Source organism: Ursus arctos, unplaced genomic scaffold (genome assembly GCF_023065955.2).
Source record: "Ursus arctos isolate Adak ecotype North America unplaced genomic scaffold, UrsArc2.0 scaffold_14, whole genome shotgun sequence".
In the NCBI taxonomy this organism is placed as follows: Eukaryota; Metazoa; Chordata; class Mammalia; order Carnivora; family Ursidae; genus Ursus; species Ursus arctos.
The window spans coordinates 9,375,874-9,397,500 of record NW_026622808.1 but is presented as its reverse complement, the minus strand read 5'-3'; the positions used below and the strand labels follow the sequence as shown (position 1 = coordinate 9,397,500).

At 51.9% G+C, this 21,627-nt stretch overlaps 1 protein-coding gene across 2 annotated transcripts in view; it reads right to left on the bottom strand.

Annotated features, from left to right (window-relative positions):
- Positions 1 to 18,592, bottom strand: part of CTC1 (CST telomere replication complex component 1) — a 20,169-nt gene extending 1,577 nt beyond the window's left edge. The window contains exons 1-18 of one of the 2 annotated variants that reach the window (XR_008959028.1): positions 18,361 to 18,582; positions 14,545 to 14,708; positions 9,797 to 10,034; positions 9,434 to 9,645; positions 8,949 to 9,096; positions 6,229 to 6,513; positions 5,993 to 6,121; positions 5,200 to 5,432; positions 4,908 to 5,085; positions 4,618 to 4,818; positions 4,013 to 4,139; positions 3,304 to 3,418; positions 2,844 to 3,168; positions 2,653 to 2,742; positions 2,199 to 2,392; positions 1,066 to 1,154; positions 798 to 972; positions 435 to 512 (exon numbers count right to left, since the gene is read on the bottom strand). Coding sequence is in view for 1 of the 2 variants with exons in the window: in XM_026520928.4 (XP_026376713.2) it covers positions 435 to 512; positions 798 to 972; positions 1,066 to 1,154; positions 2,199 to 2,392; positions 2,653 to 2,742; positions 2,844 to 3,168; positions 3,304 to 3,418; positions 4,013 to 4,139; positions 4,618 to 4,818; positions 4,908 to 5,085; positions 5,200 to 5,432; positions 5,993 to 6,121; positions 6,229 to 6,513; positions 8,949 to 9,096; positions 9,434 to 9,645; positions 9,797 to 10,034; positions 14,545 to 14,708; positions 18,361 to 18,393 (3,014 nt within the window). In the remaining variant the exon portion in view is untranslated. Of the gene's footprint in view, positions 1 to 434; positions 513 to 797; positions 973 to 1,065; positions 1,155 to 2,198; positions 2,393 to 2,652; positions 2,743 to 2,843; positions 3,169 to 3,303; positions 3,419 to 4,012; positions 4,140 to 4,617; positions 4,819 to 4,907; positions 5,086 to 5,199; positions 5,433 to 5,992; positions 6,122 to 6,228; positions 6,514 to 8,948; positions 9,097 to 9,433; positions 9,646 to 9,796; positions 10,035 to 14,544; positions 14,709 to 18,360 lie in introns of both variants that reach the window. The other variant, XM_026520928.4, reaches the window with a different exon arrangement.
- Between the last annotated feature and the right edge of the window lie 3,035 nt (positions 18,593 to 21,627).

Here is a 21,627-nt window from a genome sequence, read left to right as displayed (position 1 = left end):
AGAGAGACAGGAGTCAAGCAACAGCCGACAGCATTCTCAAAGCAGGCTATGTCTGGAAGGACTGGGCAGGCACAGGGATGGGGACAGGAGCCGGTTCCATACTCTCTGGGAAGCCTCACGGCTCATTCTGAATCCTGACCCTCTGACCATCCACTATTTCTCAGGCTTGAACCAAGATGGTAGCCAAGAAAGAGATCCGCATTTTAGACTGAAAAGCCTTCAACACGAGGCTGAAATCCTAGAACACTACATCTTTCTGGGTAAAATAATAAGATTCGGGCATTTTTATTTGGGGCAGAGGAGATCCTTCCCACTCAACATGTTCTAACAGGAGTGAAGAACACTAGTTATGGCAACAATCCCAGAGCCAGGCCCACGTGTAGGATGTGGCTGCGAAGCTGTGAAGTGTGGGGAGTGGGGCCTGGGGCACTGACCTGATTGTGGTCTCGGGGGGGAAACTCAGGACCTGCAGGTAAGTGGATGGCCGGAAACAACAGTAAATATTGTGGCATCTGCAAGTGCAGGAGGCAGAGTGAAGAGGAGCAGAAAGAAGTCAATTGGAGGCAGGAGCTGACATGGGATCCCAGGCTTAGACCCGCCCCCCCCCAGCGGGCTGCACCCTGGCCTAAGCAGAGGGAAGAGCGAGGAAAGGAACGTGTGGAACATCTCACGAGGGCTGAGGGCATACACGCCAGACTACACACGAAGTCACGTCAAAGAGAAGGCGCTGCAGCGCAGTGGGAGGTCAGGGTGGGAGCGGTGGGGAGAGGAGGCCAATGGGCCTCGCAGATCTTCACCTGGAAATCTTCTTCTCCAACTGGCTGAAGTAGACGCGGGCTCCCGGCAGGAGTCCCAGTGGGGGAGGCAAGTGTGGCTCTTTGATATAGATGTCTAAGTGTGGGCGGGACTGGCAGTCAGCAGCCTCCACAGCCACGGTCAGCTTCACGGACGCTCTCGAGGTCCGAGTGCCGCCTGCAGGAGCCAAGGGGAGGGGTCAAGGGCATCTGCCGGACCCCAGAGCCCCATCACTCTACTTCACACCTTCCTGCAAGGGGGCATCATTACCAGGCTTTGCCCAGAAAGGGGCCGGCAATGGATCGCACAGGGTCCGCGACAAAATCTCAGCTGAGAAGGACACCAGGGAATCGCTGGAGCTGTAGGGTCACAGAAATACAGCAATAACAGAGGCGTAAGAAAGCAGAGACTGGAAAGGGCTCTGAGGACAAAAAAAGGCTAAAGTATCTGCTAGAACATCATCTATAAGGTCCTAAAAAGGCCTTGCCCTGTGTTCCTTCATGCACAAGGAACAGGGTGGGCACCTGGGTGGCGCAGTCACGTAAAGCATCTGACTCTCGATTTTTGGCTCAGGTCAATGTCTCAGGGTTGTGAGACGGAGCCCCGCAGTGGGCTCTGGGCTCGGCAGGGAGTCTGTCCTGAGATCCTCTCTCCCTCTGCACCTCCCCCTGCTTGTGGGAGCACGCACGCGCTCTCTCGGATAAATATGTAAATCTTAAAAAGAAAAAAAAGTACAGGGCTTATGGGAAAAACAGAACTGTGGCCGATCCCTCAAAACTCCACAGCAGCGTAAGCAGAGACCTTGCAGCAAGTCCAGCAGACGGCAGGTCTGCGCTCGCGAGCGCACCTCCCAGGCTCCGGGGGCCCACCACGGGCAGGCTGACGCGCTGGCCCTTGAAAACAATCCTTTCTACTCGAGACCGGTTTTGTAAAATTACACATACCATCCAGCAGGGCTTTTTTTTTTTTTTTTTTTTTTTTTTTTACCCACAGGGAGAAACCTGTGGCTTCTTCGTCTGCACTGGCAGCTGCCCCGAAAGGACAGAAAGTTGTTCCTGAAGCCAGGAGCCAGCGGCTGCTTGCGCTAGAGGCCCTTCCCTATAGATTTCAGCTTCGTTCTTTTTTTTAATGGTTTTTTTGTTCTGTTTTGTTTTGTTTTCCTTTCACTGCTACAGCTTTTCCTTAATTGTGAGAAAGCTTGCTCGTGATCTTTTCAGAACACTAAGGTGCTAGAGGAAAACTCAGGCATGAAACACAGCTTCCAGGTCACGGGGCCATCACTCCTCTAGAAGCCGAATCTCGCCAAAGACACGCGCGCCGTGGCGGGCAGCACACTGTTCGCCAAACCCCTCCCCGGCGGGAGAGCGCGGCCGTGGGAGCTGGAGAAGCCGGCAGACATTTACTTGCCACTGAGCAGGTCGTCCAGCGAGGTCTTGGGCAGGGCCTTGCTGGTGTCCGGCCCAGCCGGGAAGTCTGGGCCACTCTCGAGCTCCAGAGTCCACTCGTCCTGCACAGTGAGGCAGGACGCACACCCAGCCAACTCCAGAGCACGCTGTGGGATGCAGGATGGCCCGCCCTCCTCGAACAGCAGCGGGGTCTGCGGGGAACAGGAACACAACTCTCTGCGTGCATCCTGCTCCAGAGGCAGGCTCACAAAATACTAAGACCTGATTGTATTTTCTTCCCCGAGGCTGGTGGAGGAAGTGGTCTAGATTCAGACAGGCCTTCCATCTGACCTAAATCCACCCTTCCTCTAGAGACCTGGACAGTAGCCAGGCACCGGCACTCCCTCTCTAGACCCCAAGCCAAAAAAGCTTTGTGGGGCAGGGTGAGTGAAGGACCAAGTGGGGCACTCACAGGAGGGCCAGGAGCCACGAGTCGGTACACGTAACCTGGGTGCAGGAACTCAAACCAGCGGACAGAGGAGCCACGGAAGACTAAGAGAACCTGGGAGGGAGGGAGGGAAGGACAGAGGCAGGTGCTGGGGTCCCAGACAGGAGCTAGGGCCACAAGACGTCAGGCCCCAGGTCCCTGCAGTCCCAGTTTACCTTCTGATCCTTGTTCTCATCTCCTTTGGGCTCGGGTGGGCCCCATGCAGTCCCCTCCTTCCTCTGGGTGCCCCCAAGCCAGCTTCCTGATACGCAGAAACTAAGGATGGGCTTGGGCACCTCTGGATTAGCTCCTGGGGGGACACAAAAGTTCCTCTTCATCAGTGCCTCCTTGTGGGACAGCAAGAAGAGTCGGCTCTGTTCTATGTGGGGGCCGTCTGGGAGGGTGGGCTCTGCCTGAGGTGTGAGGGAGGTGGCTGAGTGAAGCAAGGGTCTGGGCACAGGCAGGATCAGGGCATCGGCCAGGAAGAACTGGATATAGACTCTGTTGGGAGAGACAAGGAGGTTTCTTAGTGATACACGCACTGGGCGTCGTGGGCCCCCGCATTCCACCGCTGGCACCAGGCCCTTCCCTTCCCCTCAGAGACTCAGGGGGCGGCCACGACCCCAGGAAGCCAACCTGGCCTGCTGCTTCTGGATGAAGCCTGTCATGTTCAGCTCCTTATAGGAAGGGAAGTTGCTTCTGACGTTCCTCTCTATGACCAACTGGAACTTCTCTGTCCGCACCAAGCAGCCTGGAGAGAGAAGTGTTCCACTTCGGCAAGAGGACACGGCTGCGGGATGGGCAGTGAAGCAGATCACCCTGCAGGTCTCACCACCCGTCCCAGGCCTGAGCTGCTACCCTAACACGACATGAAGGCCTAGACCCGACCCCCGCCTCAAAGGGATGGCATCTCCAAGGGAAAAACTGTCCCAGCCATGCGTCCAATCCTGCCCCTGGCCTCCTAGGCTGAAAGGCTCAGTTCCACTTTCTCACAAACCCCAAAACGCCTGTTCCTCGATCTAAGAAACTTTCCTTTACAGGAATTCTCCTGTCCATACAGCTCAGTAAGCCCAAACTAAGACGTGTCCTGCTGGTGTGCACGGCCAAAGCTCTGGTGGGAGAAATGAACACTGCGGGGGACTGCACTGTGCTGGACACTAGCCGGGGGTCGGCATCCTGGCTCGAGAAACCCTTGCTCCTTTTCTCTGCCAATACAAGTCCCAGACTTGTCCCCAAACTTGCCACTTCAGCACCTCAAGAACATCCCAGCAGGTGCCTCGTCCCTAACCCTACTGTTCTGAGACTCTCCCCACCCGCCCCTTCTCTCCACTTCCGAACTCCAAACCTATGAACCGCGAGTCAGTGATGGGCTGACAGTGCTTGGCCAGGATTAGGCAGGGGAGGGAACCACTTTTGTCCCGAAGCTGCAGACAGCCTTTATGAGACGAAGCTGCCAGAACCCCAATCAAAATCTGCAGGGAGACAAAGGACAAGGTATCGAGTATTTATTCAACAAATACTCAGTGGCTACTATGTCCCAGACACCATGTGAAACCTTAGCTACAGAGTGGACAAAAGACGTAGTCTCTGACCTCAAAGGACTTATGCTGGAGTGCGGAGGACGGACATGGAAAGAACACCCATGCGCTCGGAGGGGGAGAAAGTGTACGAATTGAGGTTAGATCTAGGAGACCGCAGGGACCTCAGGGGTACTGTAAGGACCCTGCGCTTTATCTCACGTGCTCTGGGAGGAACCAGACAAGGATTTACAGCAAGACAGCTCTGTGAGCCCAGACTTTCCCTGTGTGCCACAGGGAGAACAGGCGGGGCGAGAAGAGACGGAGCGGTCTAGTTAGAGGCTGGTGCAGCCAAGGGGACGGGGAAGGACTACGGTAGCGGCAGTGAGGGGGGCCAACAGAGGAGCCTGCGTGCCGCCGGCGCCCCACCTACCTGGGCTGGGTGGGAGGTAGCGGGCAGCAGAGAGAGCCAGGACCAGGACACGCGCTGGTTAAGCTGGCAGCTGGTCAGATGAGAAGACTCCGGGAGGGGCAGGAGGGTCTTAGGGTCAAAGGCAGCCCAGGCCCTGCACCGCCCCTCCTCTTTCAGGGTGGTCAGAGTAGGGAAAGAACAGGGGGTCTGCAGCCGCGTGTACTGTGGGGGACGGAAGAAAAATCAGAGCGTGCGGCCGTGGGTCCTGCAGGACACGAGCTCTGCCGCCCATGCTTCCCACGCACGCTTACCTTCTGCAGGGGGCAGTGATGTGGCTCCTCGAGGATCTCCTTGTGTGCATTCCGACGCGTGCTGCCTGGTGGCGCCAGAACGTCCAGGACGGGAGCCAGGAGCTGCAGTCCCAGGCTGGGGTTCCCCGGAGAGGAGTGCTGCAGGAGCTGGTGGTGTCTCAGCATGTGGGGACAGAGCCTGGGCCGGGAAGAGAAGCGCTCACGTCCCCCGAAGGGGGGTGCCTCTTGCAGGATCCTGCTCCCCTGACCCCTAGCCCCACCAGCCCCCGGCCCTGACCCCTGTCCTCCTCACTTGCAGGCCAGCTCCTCCAGGGCCCTGGTAGCCCACAGGTACAGGGGAAGGCCTAACTGGCGTTCCCATACCAGCTGCTCAAACAGGGAGGCCCCCTGGGCCTGGTAGAAAGACTGATTCTCGGGCTTTTGACAAGAGAAGCCCCGAAGGAGAATGGCGCCGTGGAGGCAGGGGGCAAGCACTGGCCTTCTTGTCCCTCCACCCACTGACTGCAGGAGGTGAACATCCTGGAGCTGGAGAAAAGCAGAAAAAATGAAAAAGCAGGGGTGAAGCCCTCAACTCAATGATGGCTGGCAGTTACCTGCGGTTTCCCGCTGCCTGGCGCCCACCGAAACACCACTGCTCCCATACATGGCATTTCCTTCCAGCACCCCCACCCCACTTTCCGCACAACGCACTCCCGCTGTGGGAAGCCTTCATCTCCCACGAGCTCCCCTCAGCTCTCCTGTGGGCCAGGAGGCTCCTGGCGGGTGTGGCGCCCCCTACTCACCGGCCGCCGGAGACCGTCCCGGCCCCACACCTGAGATTTGGCTGCAGCCTCTCCTCCTCCAGTGGGAAGCCCTTCCATAAAGGAGATGCTCCCAGTGCCCCCGCCTCTCCCTCCTGATCTGAGCTCCCACCCAAATCATTCCTGGCACTGAGTACGCAACACCCACCGTCCAACCCACGCCTGTTCTTTTATATTGTTGCTGTAGCAGTTCCTACCCTGCTGCTGCCGGTGTGTACCCGCCCATAAAGGTAGGAGGAGCCGCTGAGAGGGCCTTTGTGCCCCCAGGCCCAACGCCTCACATACCTCCAGGGAGACTCCTGGCCGCACCACTTTCCTGAGGCTGTGGAACTGCTGGTAGGCGAGGCAGAGGGCTAGCTGCCCGTCCACCTCATAGAGGCCGGCCGGCTGACTCAGCACGCCAGTGACCTTTCCCTGCGGAGAGGCCGAAGGTCCAGTTCACCCCTCTTTCCTCCCCCTCTGGAGACCCGCATTCCCTGCCACCCCCTCCCCGAACTCTCGGATCTCTCCTTTTCGCTCACCGTGTAGGATAAGAGTGTGGAGTGGCGGATAAGAGCTGGTTCCCTGTCCCCGTCTTGGGAGCTGCTGGGCGTGGGGAGTGGTGCGGGGTCAGCCTCCAAGAGGGGCCCATCCAGCTCCAGTTCCAGCTCACGCACACATTCTGGTTTCAGTGGCAGCAGATGAGAGGAGGGACTGGTCGTCCACACGCGATAGCAGTGCCCGCGGATCCTGACTACTCGCAGCGCTGTCAGCACATAGGACCTACCAGGCCAAAGGGCTCGGTGCCACACCAGCTGGGCAGGGATCTGGCTTGTGCGGGGGCAGGCAACACGGCACATGAGACGCTTCCCATGACACCGCCCCTCTGCCAGGGTCTCTTCCCATCATGATCTGACCTCAACGACCCGCTCCTCGTGAGTTCTGCCTGACCTCTCCATGCGCCCTGACAATCCAATCTTAACGTTCTGGATCACCCCGCTCTCACGGGAGATGCCAGGTATTTCCCAATCCCCCCCTCGAGATGCAAACCGTCCTTAAAGCTTCCTCCAAGATACAGAAACATTCCACCCAAAACTCGTGGCTTTTGCATTTCCCCGTCCCACCCCACAACACACAAACCACCTTTGTTTACTTAACCAATACATGTGCGGCACGCATGTACTCAGTACTGGGACAGACGTGAAGGAGAACACGACGGACTGGTCCCTCTCTCCCAAGACATCTCAAGCCACCGGGGAGCACAGACGCAAGCTCACACGACGACGCAGAAAATACGATCAAGCACCAGAACCCGCACCACGCACTGGGCAAGGTTTCGGGGACAGACAGAGGTCAGGATGGGTGGGAATGAGCGGGAAGACCTAGCAGAAGAAGCGGAGCCTGCACAGGGTCTTGAAGGGTGTCTCTGGTCTGTCAAAGTGGAGGGGAGGGGGAGGGAGGGGCGATCCCAGCAGGAGGCAGCAACATAAAAGCGTTCAGAACTCAGGATGAGCAAGGCAGTGAGAACATCGGCCGGGCAGGCGAGGGAACATTCGTGGGAGCGGCAGGACACAAGATGGGAGAGCCAAGAGGATGGGAAAACCCAGCAATGACCTACTGAAGACTGGATTTGACAGGAGAATGAGAACCGTCGAAGTACGGAAATAAAGCCACCACCGGCTGCAGAAGGGGCTCGTCGAGAAATTTAAGCACAAGGGGAAGAAAGACGGTTCCGAAACCTAACAAGCTTCTGGGGCGCGCTCCTCCCATAGGCCCCACACAGCACGCGGCCTTTCGCAGGGGCTTCAAACCCGCCGACTCAGGACACTCGAGCCTCACAGACTCCACCTCCACCCTAGAACCAGGTGAGCGCTGCCAGTCAGGCCACGGCCGCCACCCCTCGTCACGGGTGCTGCTGAGAGCCGCCTGACGGCTCCCGCTGGTGCAGCGCCAGTGGCTGCCCGCGGTTTGCCTCAAGGAGCCGGTGCGCAGCGGTGCTCCTGCTTGTTCCCCACCGCCCTGCTCCTGTTCCCTGCGCTCATCTCACCAGGACGGCCAACAGCGCGGCCCCTCCTCCTGTACTCAGGCGCCCCTTCCCTTCCTCCGTCTGAACGCCAGGATCTGAATGCACACCCCGAGCCCCGTCCGTCTGGCCCCCCTGCGTCCCGAGGCCACCACAGCAGATGGCCACCGCTCCATGTCCTCCACTCCTCTCTGGACACAAGAGCCCTACCTGAGCAGGTCAGAGCCACGTCACCCCAGCGCCAAGCCCTCTCCGGCGGGGCCCCGGCCACTGCTCAGCAGCAGCCTCTCATCCCCGACTGCCTAGCACGGCAGTTACCCTGAACCTTTTCTCAAGTCCAGTCCTTCATTTTCAAGAGATGATGATCTCAGTTCCTCCATCACAGAAGAGATTCCCTGGGCTCATCTAGGGTGACAGTATGTCTCCAGTATGTCTGCAGCAGCCTACAAACACAGCAGATCACTTCTCCCCTGAGCCAACTCCGCCCTGAGCATTTCCACTGGGCTCGAGGAGACATGAAATAGTCTAATGTAAAGAAAATACAGACGCTCCTCTCTAGGCTGAGAGGAGAGACAAGACCAGAAATTGGGGCAGCTCCTAAGCATTTTTAGTTTAAGCATTTTCAGTTCCTTCACCCGCTAATCACTGTCACTCAAGCTTATGACGCATAGACACAAGAATTCTAACAGCGCTGATAAATGTCAGAGTTCCCTTTTCTGATATGCATCTGAGAGAGTCTTTTTATCCTTTAATTGTTTTGAATGCTTTTGAAACATTATTCAGATAATTATGTAAGTCATGAGACAATAGCGTAAAAATTAATGATTCTAAAATTGTACCAGTTGATGTAGAAGAGTGAATAATAAAGTACCCACTTTTTTAAAAAGTGCACATACTCGATGGCTTAACGGTGCTGAGCTGAATAATTTTCTTCGTCATCCCGCTAATGCAGGGGAAAAACAAGTGATTCCGACAGATTTTGAAATAGTCACACATGATACGGAAGTTGTTTATTCAGATGAAGCGAACAGCAGAAAAGTGTGTTCCCTACTTCCTGCGTGCGGGAGTGATGGCCACCCGGACCCCTCCAGCAACAGCCCTGTCCCAGGAAACAGCGCCCCCTCCCCCGAGCTGGCCTCCTTTCCCACGCGGCCCCTGCTCTGATGTTCATCTTTCCTGCTAAGAATCCTGACAACTCCTCCACACCTCCACGACCCCCGATCTGACCCCAATCCTCACCTGCACGACGATGGACACATGGCTGCCAGCTGGGGAAGAGCCGCCGCCGAGAGACAGGACAAAGTGAGCTTTCTTCTGACTCCTCACCAGAGCGCTCACTCGAACCAGCTTCCCAGCCAGATTCGGCTGCACGCCTCTGAGCTTGCCTCTAAGGAAGAAAGACAAGCGGGAAAAGGCACTTTTATCTCCCTTTCCCACACAAATGCCTTCCCTCCTGCCCTAAATCTTGCAGTAATTTAAAATTCCCCTAGCCCAAAGCTGTTATTCCTAAGACATCCTTCGAACTCTTCCTGACCTTGAAAAAGGCAAACTTTTCTTGAAGACTCGCACTCAACATCTGGGAGAAGCCCGGTCGTATCCTTGACTCGGGTGGGAACACTTCCCCTGCACTGTTCTCAGGACCTTTCCCTCCCTCCTCCCACTGGCCAACCACCCTCCTCCCAGTTTCACCACACTCTGTCCTCCCCGAGACAGGGAAGGATTACCTATGTCTGAGCAGGCGGGAAGCAGTCTCTGGGTAGAGAACAGGGAGAGGGCTGGGAGGACCAGGACTGGTGGTCGAGGGGCACACTGGCACAGGGGCACTCAGGAGCTCCAAGTGTCCTTCCCCTGAAGAATTCCACCTGGCAGGAGGGAGGTAACTCCAACTGGGGAACAGGAAGAGATGGCCTAACCAAGACAGGTCCAGATCTATGAGCTAGAAAAGACGAAGAGCAACGGTTAACCCAGACCCTAGCGTCCCACCCACCCTCCTCCACCCTTCTTCCCTTAGAGACTTTAATTGCCTCCCTCCCTAGAGACCATCCTTGTGAGGACCTGAGACATCTGACCTCCGCCTTCCTACTCACCTCACAGGTCAGGACACCAGTGTTATCTTTCACATAGAGGTCTCCTTTCCTGGACTCTTGTTCCAAGTCCCCCGACAGGTCTGTGAGCGTCCCTAGGAGTAACAGCCGCTCTCGGGGTAGGGGGGTCCCATTTGGTCCAGCCTCTTGGGCCCAAGCCTGATACGCACTACTGCTCCAGGACAGGTGGCTACAGCATGGGAGGTTCTGGTGGGTCTTGAGGTCCTGTACTGAGACAAAGCTGCAGAGGGAAGGGAGCAGAGGTCCTGCAAAGCTCCATCCAAGCCTAGGAAACTACCCTCAACCTCAAAGAGTCCCCCAAGATCCCAAGGAAAGATCAATGGAAAACAAACTATGAGAGGAGTTTGACTAAAGGGCAAGAACTTTAGGGCGAAGAGCCTAAGGAAATGAGCACGAGGTCTGGGTCCAAGGACTGGGGAGAAGCTAAGGAGGGAGGAAGGTCAGTGCTGAGTGATACTTCGAACAACATGGTGCCACAAAGAGGACCCAGAGAAAGGAGGAGTGCACCAGTGGCCTGGGGGTGAGCGTGGGGAGAACACCGACCGCACTCACTCCCCTGACAGCATCTCGGCTCTCAGCTCCACAGAGAACCCCGATGGGGCTGCTAGGTGCCAGTGACTCGACCTCAGTGGCCCTAGCCAGGCTTCCTTCCTAGTCTGGGATATCACAGAACTCGAGACCGGCAGGGAAGCAGGAGCTGAGGTGGGAGTCCGTATCACGAGCTCCCAAATCTCAAAAGATGCTTGAGATCAGCCTTTCTCCGGGCAAGTGTCGCAACACTGCTGTCACTACCAACGGCAAGGTGCGGCACTGAGAATGTAGTGACAGCGAATTTATGAAAGTTGTGACGGAGTCACATCTGTAATCCCGTCACTCCACACACCTGCCTTTTCACGGTCTTCTGAGCAGAAAAGAAAGGATAAAGGTACAAACCGTCACAGCTTACCCTCCTCATTATACTCACGGACATCACCCCCGTGAGAGCCCTAACAGCTAGGAACACTGTCCTGGGTGGCCCACTCCCTTTCCACGACTGTTTCATTCTTTCCCCAAAGGCTTTGGGCAATATAAAAGGTAAAGACGGAGACTAGCATGTGTTGAGTCCCTGCTATGCACACACGATATTGGTCCCGTTCACGCTCAGTAATGAAGCTTCACCAAAAACCCCTGTAAACACCACCAATGAGGAAACTTCGAGAGGCCAGGTACACGGTGGTGTGGGTGGCAAAGCCAGGAGTGACTCACTCAAAAGTCCATGTTCTTTCCCTGTATTTCTCTACTTTGCTAAAAGCCCAGGACAAAGCAGCTGGAGAGAGGGTTTCTTTCCCCTAGGCACCTTCAGGACATAAAACAGTAAGGACAGGGGTCACTTGTCCCAGATTCTTCAGGATCTAGGTCAGGAAACTGAAGGTGAGAACCTCAAATCCTTGCATTTGTCACTCATCTCCAACTTTCAATGCCTAGCACACTGCCTGGCACACAGCAGGCACTCCACAAAGAAGAAGGGAAACACGAATAAAATCTTTATACCCGTCAAATAATTCCTATTCTAGCCTCACCCACCATTCTTTTGACTCCTCGCCTCAACACATCGTGCTGTCTAGTTTACATTTATCTTGAAGAACAAGGAACTTTATTGATTGATTGACTGACTGACTGATTTTTGACGGGGATGCCTGGGTGGCTCAGTCAGTTAGGCGACTGCCTTCGGCTCAGGTCATGATCCTGGGGTTCCGAGTCCTGCATCGGGCTCCCTGATCAGTGGGGAGCCTGCTTCTCCCTCTGCTGTTCTGCCTGCTCTGCCTGCCGCTCCCCCTGCTTGGGCTCTCTCTCTCTTTGGCAAATAACTAAAAATCTTAAAAAAAAAAAAAAAAGAAAAGAAAAGAAAGAAAAAGAAGAAGAACCTTTAAGAAGTTTCCTTTTAGGAACCTTTCCTAATAGTTTCCGACTTACCACTTTTCCACTATTCTAGTAATGCCAGAATCTTGAGAGATCTGGATCTTTCTTTGATTAGACTGTGATCACGGGGGCCACTAGGCACATACTCAGTCACCTGCAGGACTCGAACCCCACTGCGTGAGGCTTCACAGCAATCACAACTTCCTCGACCACGACTCATCCATAGGCAGCTTGCTGTCCCACGTGGCAGGACAGTTTTCTAACGAGATTTCATTCTGTGTTTACATAAACAATGTATTTAACTGTAATAGTTAATGGACGTGGAGGAGGAGTGTAGGAAACGAAGGAAAACCTAAAGCCAGTGGAGGAGAATGAGAAGAGTTACAAGGGACGAAAAGAAAAAAGCCCCCAGGTAAGTGTCCCGAGAAATTACTTTGGGATTAAAATATCATTATTATTACCCATCAAATACACACAAAAACCATTTTTGTAACAAGATAAACGGCAGATGTGGGAACGTCCAGGACATGCTGTACACTGCCCTGCATGTCCTCTGGCACGTGTTCACAGTGGGAACGGCACGTGCGCGCGCCGTGAGCCGCACCTCCCTTCAGGACAGTGGGTGCTGCCGGAGAAGGGGAGGGAACGACCAAGCGGATCGGGACGGAGCACAGAGGAGACTCCACTAAACCTGTAACGTTTTACTTCTTATAGAAAAGAACTGAAGCAAATATGCAAATGTTCAGGTTTTTTACGAGCTGAGCACCAAGCACGGACCAGGCGCGGGGTCAGGAAGCGCGCTGCGGAGTGTGGAGGGCTTTCACTTTCGCCACGCAGGCTGCAGGGAGCCGGTTTACAGTCTGCTGAAGCGGCATTTTCAGTTACCATTGGTTTATAACAACATCCACGGATGAGGAAAGTATGCGGGATTTTGAAAAGGATGCTTTGGATAACGCAGAGCACAATTAAGCTGTGCTCTCAGCAAAGACCCCTTGCCTTTCCTGACGGAGAGGGACTGCGGGGCCGAGGGAACGCCGCCCTGCCAGGCGCAGTGTAAGTCCAGGAAAAAGTATCCCGTGCGCGTGTGAGGCTGGGAAATGCCTAACTAAACAAAGCTAAACAGGCTTGCGCCTTCTAATTCTTAGAGGATAAACGGTGACCCGTACACTCACAGAACACCACACAGCAGCTGGGATAATGAGCTAGAGCTCCTGACAGGAGTAAATCTCGGGAGCAGGTGAAGCACAAAAAGCAAACTGCAGAGGCTGTATGGGACACGGGGCTATTTACAGAAAGCCAAAAGGTAAGCAAAACTCTGCGCTACACGGCTTAGGGACGGACCCACATGCAATAAAACGGAAAGAGAAGGGACTACTACACCCCACATTTGAGATACCTATCCTGTGACTCAGGAAGTGCACTACTAGGTATTTACCCAAAGGATACAAAAATACAGATTCAAAGGGGCACCAGCACCCCAATGTTTATAGCAGTATTATCAACAATAGCCAAACTGCAGAGAGCCCAGATGTCCACCGACAGATGAATGGATAAAGAAGATGTTGTGTAAACACACACACACACACACACACACACACACACACAGAGGAATATTACTCAGCTATCAAAAAGAATGAAATCTTGCCATTTGCAAAGACGTGGATGGAGCTAGAGTGTATTATGCTAAGTGAAATAAGTCAGACAGAGAAAGACAAATACCATATGAGATCTCACTCACATGTGGAATTTAAGAAAGAAAACAGATGAATATATGGGAAGGGGGGAAAAGAAGAGAGAGGGAAATAAACCGTTAGAGACTCTTAACAATAGAGAACAAACTGAGGGGTGATGGAGGGAGGAGGGTGGGGAATGGGCTAGATGGGTGATGGGGATTAAGGAGGGCACTTGTATGAGCACTGGGTGTTATATGTAAGCGATGAATCACTGAATTCTACTCCTGACACCAACACTGCACAGTGTGCTAACCAGAATTTAAGTAAATATTTGAAAAGATAAATAAATTAATTAATTAAATTAAAATGTTAAGCCAAAACACTATGTGTTAACTAACTGGAATTAAAATAAAAACTTAAGGGGCTCCTGGGTGGCTCAGTTGGTTAAGCATCGACTCTTGATTTTGGCTCAGGTCATGATCTCAGGGTTGTGAGATCGAGCCCTGGGTCAGGCTCCCACTGGGTGTGGAGCCTGCTTAGGATTCTCTCTCCCTCTCCCTCTGCTCCTCCCTGCCCTCTCTCCTCCTCCCTAAAAAAAGATAATAATAAAATAAAAATAAAAACGTAAAAAAAAATACACCCACATTCAAAACAGTGGTTACTTCTATGAGGAGGTAAACGGGTTTCTTGTCACAGGACTTTCAGAGCCTTTACTATAATGAGCCTTGTGAAGGGTTCCTAGAGAAGGTTATCATATCATACCCAGTGTCTTTCAAACTTATTTGGCCATGGAATCCTTTTCTTGTGGTACTTTATTAACATTGCCTTGAACAGTTTCAGAAACGGGAAGTGTTGTTAAAAAAAAAACAAAAACAAAAAACTGCAACAGCTTCAGAAGACTTTAAACTCCAGTCTTTCTCCCCCTTCCTCCCTCTTCTCCTTGTCCCTAACTTGACTTCAGCTGAAATAGGAGAGTCACCGGAAAAGGGAAGCAGCTTGATGGAGGACGGAAAAGCCTGGCAGAGGGGGTTGTGTTCGAGCACGTTTTCCTCCCCTTAGCACATTTCCCCTCATGCTTCTCTTTTTCCCCTGGTTAACTCTAAATCCTTCTTTTTCAGTCCCAAAGTTAACCCCCTCCCGAACCCCTCCTCTCCTTACCTGTAGCTGAGGGGCAGGGGAAAACCCTGGTTCTTTCCCTGGAACAACCAGGTGGTCTTCACACAGTCAATTACCGACTGAGTCAACTGGACATCAGGACCGCTGCCAGCTGGACACAGGGTCTCATGGATGAAGGTCTGCGCAGCCTCAAGCCAGGCTTGCTCCTGAGGAAAGGGAATCTAGTTAAAACATCTTCCTAACATCCTGCCCACCGACAAAATCTTGGGAATAAAGTAATAGAAGAAGAAATTCGGAGGGCATAGAAATAAACAAGTACTAGAGTTTAGAACTTGGAAGAAACCTTAGAGGCCTTAGTCCGGTCACTCCTCAGACCGCTGACCATCCAGCTTTGGTCTTACCTGTTTCTACTGTAAGTACCGCGTGATAACTGGCTACACCACGGAGCTGTGCGGGTGGTCCTACCTCTTTCTCCAACAGACCCGTACCAATCCTTAACATGCTCAACTGGAATATATATTGCCCTGTGAACCCTTCTCTGACTCTGCTGCCCCCTTCCTGGAGCTCCCACAGCACCCTGCACCTACTTCTATAAAGAGCAATAATTACCATATACAGTATCGTGGTGTCCCCTCTTATGTGGGATGTGGTTCTAAAGCCAACAAGTTGAAAAATCCTTTAAGTTGCTCAGAAACAGGATACAATACTATACAGCAATATGTACATCTAAGTGTTAATATGCCTAATTATAAACAGTATTTAAAAAGAACATAAGTCGGGGCGCTTGGGTGGCTCAGTCGTTAAGCATCTGCCTTCGGCTCAGGTCATGATCCCAGGGGTCTGGGATCGAGCCCCACATCCGGCTCCCTGCTCAGCGGGAAGCATGCTTCTCTCTCTCCCTCTGCCCCTGCTTGTGTTCCCTCTCTCTGTCAAATAAATAAATGAAATCTTTAAAAATAAATAAATAAATAAAAATAAAATAGGTGGAGTACAATTTTTAATTATTTCTTTTTTTTACTCAAGTATATACATTTGAGTTCCCCTGAGCTAAATCAACGTAAGATGCGATCCCATTGGATTTGTTTTCTCTTCTGTTTTTTCAGCTGAGATGTAGACTTCCCAAGGAGGACACGAGTCTCCTTTGTATACTTATCACGCATTCTGGACACAGAGTTGCCACACTATACAGACAGCTCTACAGAAGGGGACCAGTTTGGCCTACTTCCAGTGTTAGGCTGCTTTATTTTATTTATTTATTTTTTTTAAGATTTTATTTATTTATTCAACAGACAGAGAGACAGCCAGCGAGAGAGGGAACACAAGCAGGGGGAGTGGGAGAGGAAGAAGCAGGCTCATAGCAGAGGAGCCTGATGTGGGGCTCGATCCCGAAACGCCAGGATCACGCCCTGAGCCGAAGGCAGACGCTTAACCGCTGTGCCACCCAGGCGCCCCTAGGCTGCTTTATTTTAAAATTCTGACAAGGGCGCCTGGGTGGCTTAGTTGGTTAAGCATCCGACTCTTGGTTTTGGCTTGTGTCCTGATCTCAGGGTCCTGAGATTGAGCCCCTCTCACCTCCACCCTGTGTCGGCTTGAGACTCTCTTTTCCTTTCCCCTCTGCTACCCCCTTCCCCTACCCCACCTTCATCATAGCACATGTGCTTTCTCTCTCAAATAAACAAATAAATAATAAATCTTTAAAAAAAAAAATTCTGACAGCGTTCAACAGTCCTGAGGGGTATGACCTCTATCCTTCTTGATCCCCAGTGATAATGCTAAACCATTACAGCTCTATCCCTGTTCCTCCAACGCCCTTCTATTAGCCTTCTGGTCAATCCTCCACATTCACTCAATCTTTAGCAGCTCCAGAGACCTGTCTTCAGGTTCTATTGACTTCGGTGTCCTTGCGAATAGCTCTACCACTAAACTTCACCTGCACTCCACCTCAGCCAAACACTGTCACCCGTGCTCATGGTTGTCAAAACTGGACTAGGTCAGAGCATCTGGCTGGCTCAGTCGGTAGAATACATGACTCTTGATCTCAGGGTTGTGAGTTCGAGCCCCACATTGTTGAGTGTACAGATTGCTTAAAAATAAAATCTTTAAATTTAAAAAAAAAAAAAAAAAGGACCAGGTCATCACTCAGCATTGCCTCAGCAATATAATGAGAGCCTCGCCCAGGCTCTCATACTTTCTGTCTTCCTCTCTAGCTTCTGAGGGCCTGCCCACTACTTGGCACATGGAATACTAAGGCTTTTCAAAGTGGTGCCACTGCCTCAGAATCCCCGAAGTTTTGTTAAAAATGTGAATTCGTGGATCTCATCTACTGAATCAGAATCCTGGCAGGAGTGGGGGACCCAGGACTCTGTATTTTAAAGACTTACTTATTTACTTAGAGAGAGAGCCCGATCGAGCGCCTGTGCACAAGCAGGGGGAGGGGCACAGGGACAGAGAGAGAATCTCAAGCACTCCCGGCTGAGCTCGGAGTCCGACTCTGGAGCCCGACTCCGGGCTTGATTCCAGAACCCTGAGATCATGACCTGAGCTGAAACCAAAAGTGGGACACCTGAACGACTGAGCCACCCAGGCGCTCCAGGAGCCTGTATTTTATTTAATTTTTTAAAAAGATTTTCTATTTATTTATTTGACAGACAGTGAAAGAGAGAAGTGGGGAGGGGGCAAGAGAGAGGGAGAAGCAGGCTCCCCACTGAATAGGGAGCCAGATGTGCGGCTTGATGCCAGGACCCCAGGATCATGACTTGAGCCCAAGGCAGATGCTTAACTCACTGAGCCAACCACGCGCCCCAAGAGTCTGTATTTTAAATAAGCTCCCCAGATCATACTGATATAAACTGAAGTTTGAGAACACTATACACTTTCCCCCTGTGACCTCTGCCACTGGACGTCCTTACTAGCTATTCATAGAAGCTACTTTAGTTGAGATCTCTCTCTCTCTCTCTCTCATTATATCCATCTGCCTACCAGATTCTCCACCTGGCCAACCTACAGCCACCACATATCCCAACACTGACCTTCAAAAACAAAAACAAAAGCAAAAACCCACTCCTCTTCCAACATTCACTAACCAGCAAACAGCATCTTCAACCAAATAATTCAAGCCTGAAACCCGAGGTCCTCCTTTAACGCATTCCTTTCCCTCCTTAATATATTTTTTTACTGTCCTCACTTCTGCAACCTAAACACTGCTGCCCTGGTCGAGGTCACCATCATCTCTCACTGTTTTCCAACCACAGCCTTCTAACTGGTACCCTGAACACTGCTACCTCAGGAAACGAAATCTCAAATCTCACCCAATCGCTCTTCTGCTTAAACCCCCTCAGGAACTCCCAATTATCCTCAGGTTAAAGTCGCTGTTTAGCAAGACTCACGAGACTTGTCAGCCGTCACCCCTCCACCACCACCCAACTGAACTAGGCTTTTCCAAAGATACCTGCTCTCTCTCTTGCCTTTGAACGTGTGTTTGCTTCCGCCTAGAAACCTCTTTCAGCGCTTTTCTGCCTGGCTAACCCCTACTTGCACTTCGGGTCAGACGCTTCCCTTGTTTACCGTTATCCCTTTCCCTACAGCTGCGTCAGGGGCCCCACCGCTCGCCATTAGCCCGCCCGCTGCTCCGCACGCGGCTGGAGCCTGGAGAGGGGGCGGAGACGTGTCGAAGCCTCACAGCTGGCGCCGCAGGCACCAACAAATGCGTTCGCAGAACCCGCGACGCTGCAAGGACAACAGCCTCGCAGGCCCCCCCCTCGCCAGGCGCGGCCAGGGAGGCAGGGAGGCCAAGAAGCAAGGGGGAGGGAACAGGACAAGAAGGATAAACGGGGACGAGGGACGCAGAAGCGCACTCACGGAGTCGGGAGCCGGAGCCGGGTTGGCCTCCATGATGCGCCCGAGGCTACGCCCTGGGAGAGCCCGCGAACAGCCGCCGCGCCAGGGCTCACGGGAAGGCCGCTCGGTGACGTCATCTGTGGGCGCGGCCGCGGCTGCGCTCCGGCTCCTCCCACCGGCGTCCTCAGGCCCCCTGTGCGCAGCCACTGCGGCAGCCCCCAGACTTCCGCAGCCACTGCGGCAGCCCCCAGACTTCCGCAGCCCCGCTTCCTTCCGCGATGACTTCCTGTCTGGCGTCCCTGGCACGGGCGTGGGGCGGGGGGAGCTCCGGAGCTCGTACACGGCCGGCCTGGTTGGTATCTCCCAAGCATCTTTCCATCTCCCTGATCTTGCCGAGCAGAGAGACGTGCCTCCTCGGTGCGACCTGAGCACGTCATTCATACTTAAGTTCTGGCCTTGGCTCCCTGCTGTAATTATTTATCTCCCCACTAACACCATGAGTACCTAGAAGCGCCATCCTTTTTTTTTTTTTTTTTCTATTTATCTTTATAGTCTGGTACCTAGAACAGAGCTTGGTGCTAAATGGGATCAGATAATGAAAGCCTCTTGCTCTTTCTAATTCAGTCAATCAACCAATCACTCCACGGCTTAGTAGCCAGCGAGTGAACAGAATTCACGCAACTCTGTGCCAGGCCCTGTTCCAGGCTCTAGAGATACAGCAGTGAACAAAGAGAAAAATCCCTGCCGTCGTGGAGCTCGCATCCTAGGACACGGAGGCTGACAGGTTAAAAAGAAAAAAAGAAAAAAAGTGTTGACAATTAGGAATAGGTACTATTGAATGTAAGACGTAGTGTGTCCCTTTTGTATGCAGAAGGCCTTACTGAAAAGGTGACATAGTAAAGAATTGGAAGAGATGAAGGATTCAAATGATGGGGATAGAAGAGAAAGAATGGATGGGGGAACCCCATAAGCACAAAGGCGCTGTGGTGAAAAGAAATGCAAGGAAGTCAGTGTATGGGGGGGAAGACAGGACATTAAAAAAAGTAAAGTGAGGGGGATGGGGAGATACAGGAGGCGAAGGGGCTTAAAAGATACAAGCTTCCAGTTACAAGCCACAGGGATGAAAAGTACAGCATAGGGGCAGCTTGGGTGGCTTAGTCAGTTAAGTGTCTGCCCCCTCGGCTCAGGTCATGATCCCAGAGTTCTGGGTTCGAGTTCTGGGATCAAGTCCTGGGATCGAGTCCCATGGAGGGCTCTCTGCTCAGTGGGGAGCCTGCTTCTCCCTTCGCCTGCCACTCTGCCTACCTGTGATCTCTCTCTGTCAGATAAGTAAATAAAATATTTTTTTAAAAAGTACAGCATAGAGAAGATGGTCAATAGTATTTCAATAAATGTGTGTGATGACATATGGCAACTACACTGATCGTGGTAGGCCTTTCGTAATGTATATAATTGTCGGTTCACAATGCTGTTCACTTGAAACTAATACGGTATTACATGCCAGCTATACTTCAATTGAAAATTTATAATTTGTTTAAAACTAAGGTAAAGAGAAAGAGGGGCATTTTAAGTTGTTTTAAACTTATAGCAGCTTCAAATTGTTTTTGGAACAAGGTAGTATAAACATTGTAGACAAAAAGAATGTTCTTGTCATCATTTAACAGGAAATAAAGACTTTAATTCTACAAGTTATGGTATCTCCTTATTCAACCACACATTTGATGCAAGCTTTCTGTTCCTTATTGCATAAACTAATTATGCAGGACACTGCAGTGCCAAATTCTTTATAAAGTGAATCTTCGCAATTGTTTCCTGTGATTACAACAGAGATGTTTCTTCCCGTTCCACCAAAATAACAAATTCTCCAAAAGATCACCCTTGTTAGAACACCTGTCAAAGCCTAAAGCCCCAAACCTAATCATTCCTTTAGCTTTCAATATTTTCTCGACTCGGAAGACTCCCTCTATTTACCAAATCCACAAATCCCTTATATCCTGGGATTTACTTTTGATAGTTCCTAGGAGGGAGTGTTGAATTTAAGCTGCAGTGATCAGAGAAAGTTATACGGAATCTACACACCCTCACCATCTCCCTTCATTGGTGTAATTTATTTTATTATTTTTTTAAAGATTTTATTTATTTATTTGACAGAGAGAGACAGCCAGCGAGAGAGGGAACACAAGCAGGGGGAGTGGGAGAGGAAGATGCATGCGGGGCAGGGAGCCCGATGTGAGGCTCAATCCCAGGACCCTGGGATCACGCCCCGAGCTGAAGGCAGATGCTTACCAACTGAGCCACCCAGGCACCCCTCCTTGGTGTGATTTAAATGTCAGGTTAATCTGGTGGTAGCATGAGAGACCAAATGAGAGGGGCACAAGAGAATAGCAGTCCACTGAGGTAGATCAAGCTTGATTTAATAAGCATCTTCAAGGAATGTGGTGGGAGAGGGGGAGATGTTAGGGAAGCACGAAGAGTGGTTGGCCCATCACACAGAGAAGGAAGTGTGGTGTTGTCTTTAGACCTGGTGATTTTGAACAGTTTGTCCTTGTCCAAGGGGCAGCGGGTATATGGGACCAAAGTCAGGAGAGGGATTAGGGCCAAAGGATAAATCTGGAAGTCACTCGTGTGGAGGCGAAAGCTGAAAATTTATGGTGCCCTGGGAGTACTAAAATATGGAGGAGGGGCACCTGGCTGGCTCAACTGGCAGAGCAGGTGACTTGTGAGTTCAAGCCCCACGTTGGGCAAGGAGCCTACTTACACACACACAAAGAAAGAAAATGTGAAGTAAATAGGACCAGACAGAGACCGGAGCAAACTAAGCCTCCTGGAAGGTTCTGGAAGATAGGTACTGGACGGAGTCAAGGAGTGCCTATAGGGAAAGAAACCAAGAAGTGCTCAGATGTCAAAGATCAACATGTGGCCTCTGTCAGAAGTGAGCCTGAGAGTACTCATTTCAATAGCCCGGAACTTAATACGCCCAACAAGTAGTAACTCTTATGTCTGGGGCAGGGTTGGAATTAGGGGAACGTTTTAAGTACTTCTGTAAGTTTTGCCCCCTAGGTGCCTTACTTGCCTTACCCTTGCCTTGAACCTGTATTGTGAGGCATGGAGACTTTCACCTTTTACTCTGAATATTTCTTTGTTGTCTGACTCATTAAAAAGACCACTGCGCCGGACACTGTGTTTGACCTGGCACACCACTCCAGCTTCCTTGCCCTCAGCCTTCAGATTATGTTTGGCTAGTGAGAGACAGAAACAGTTTACGTGGGAACTTGAGGACAGGAGAGA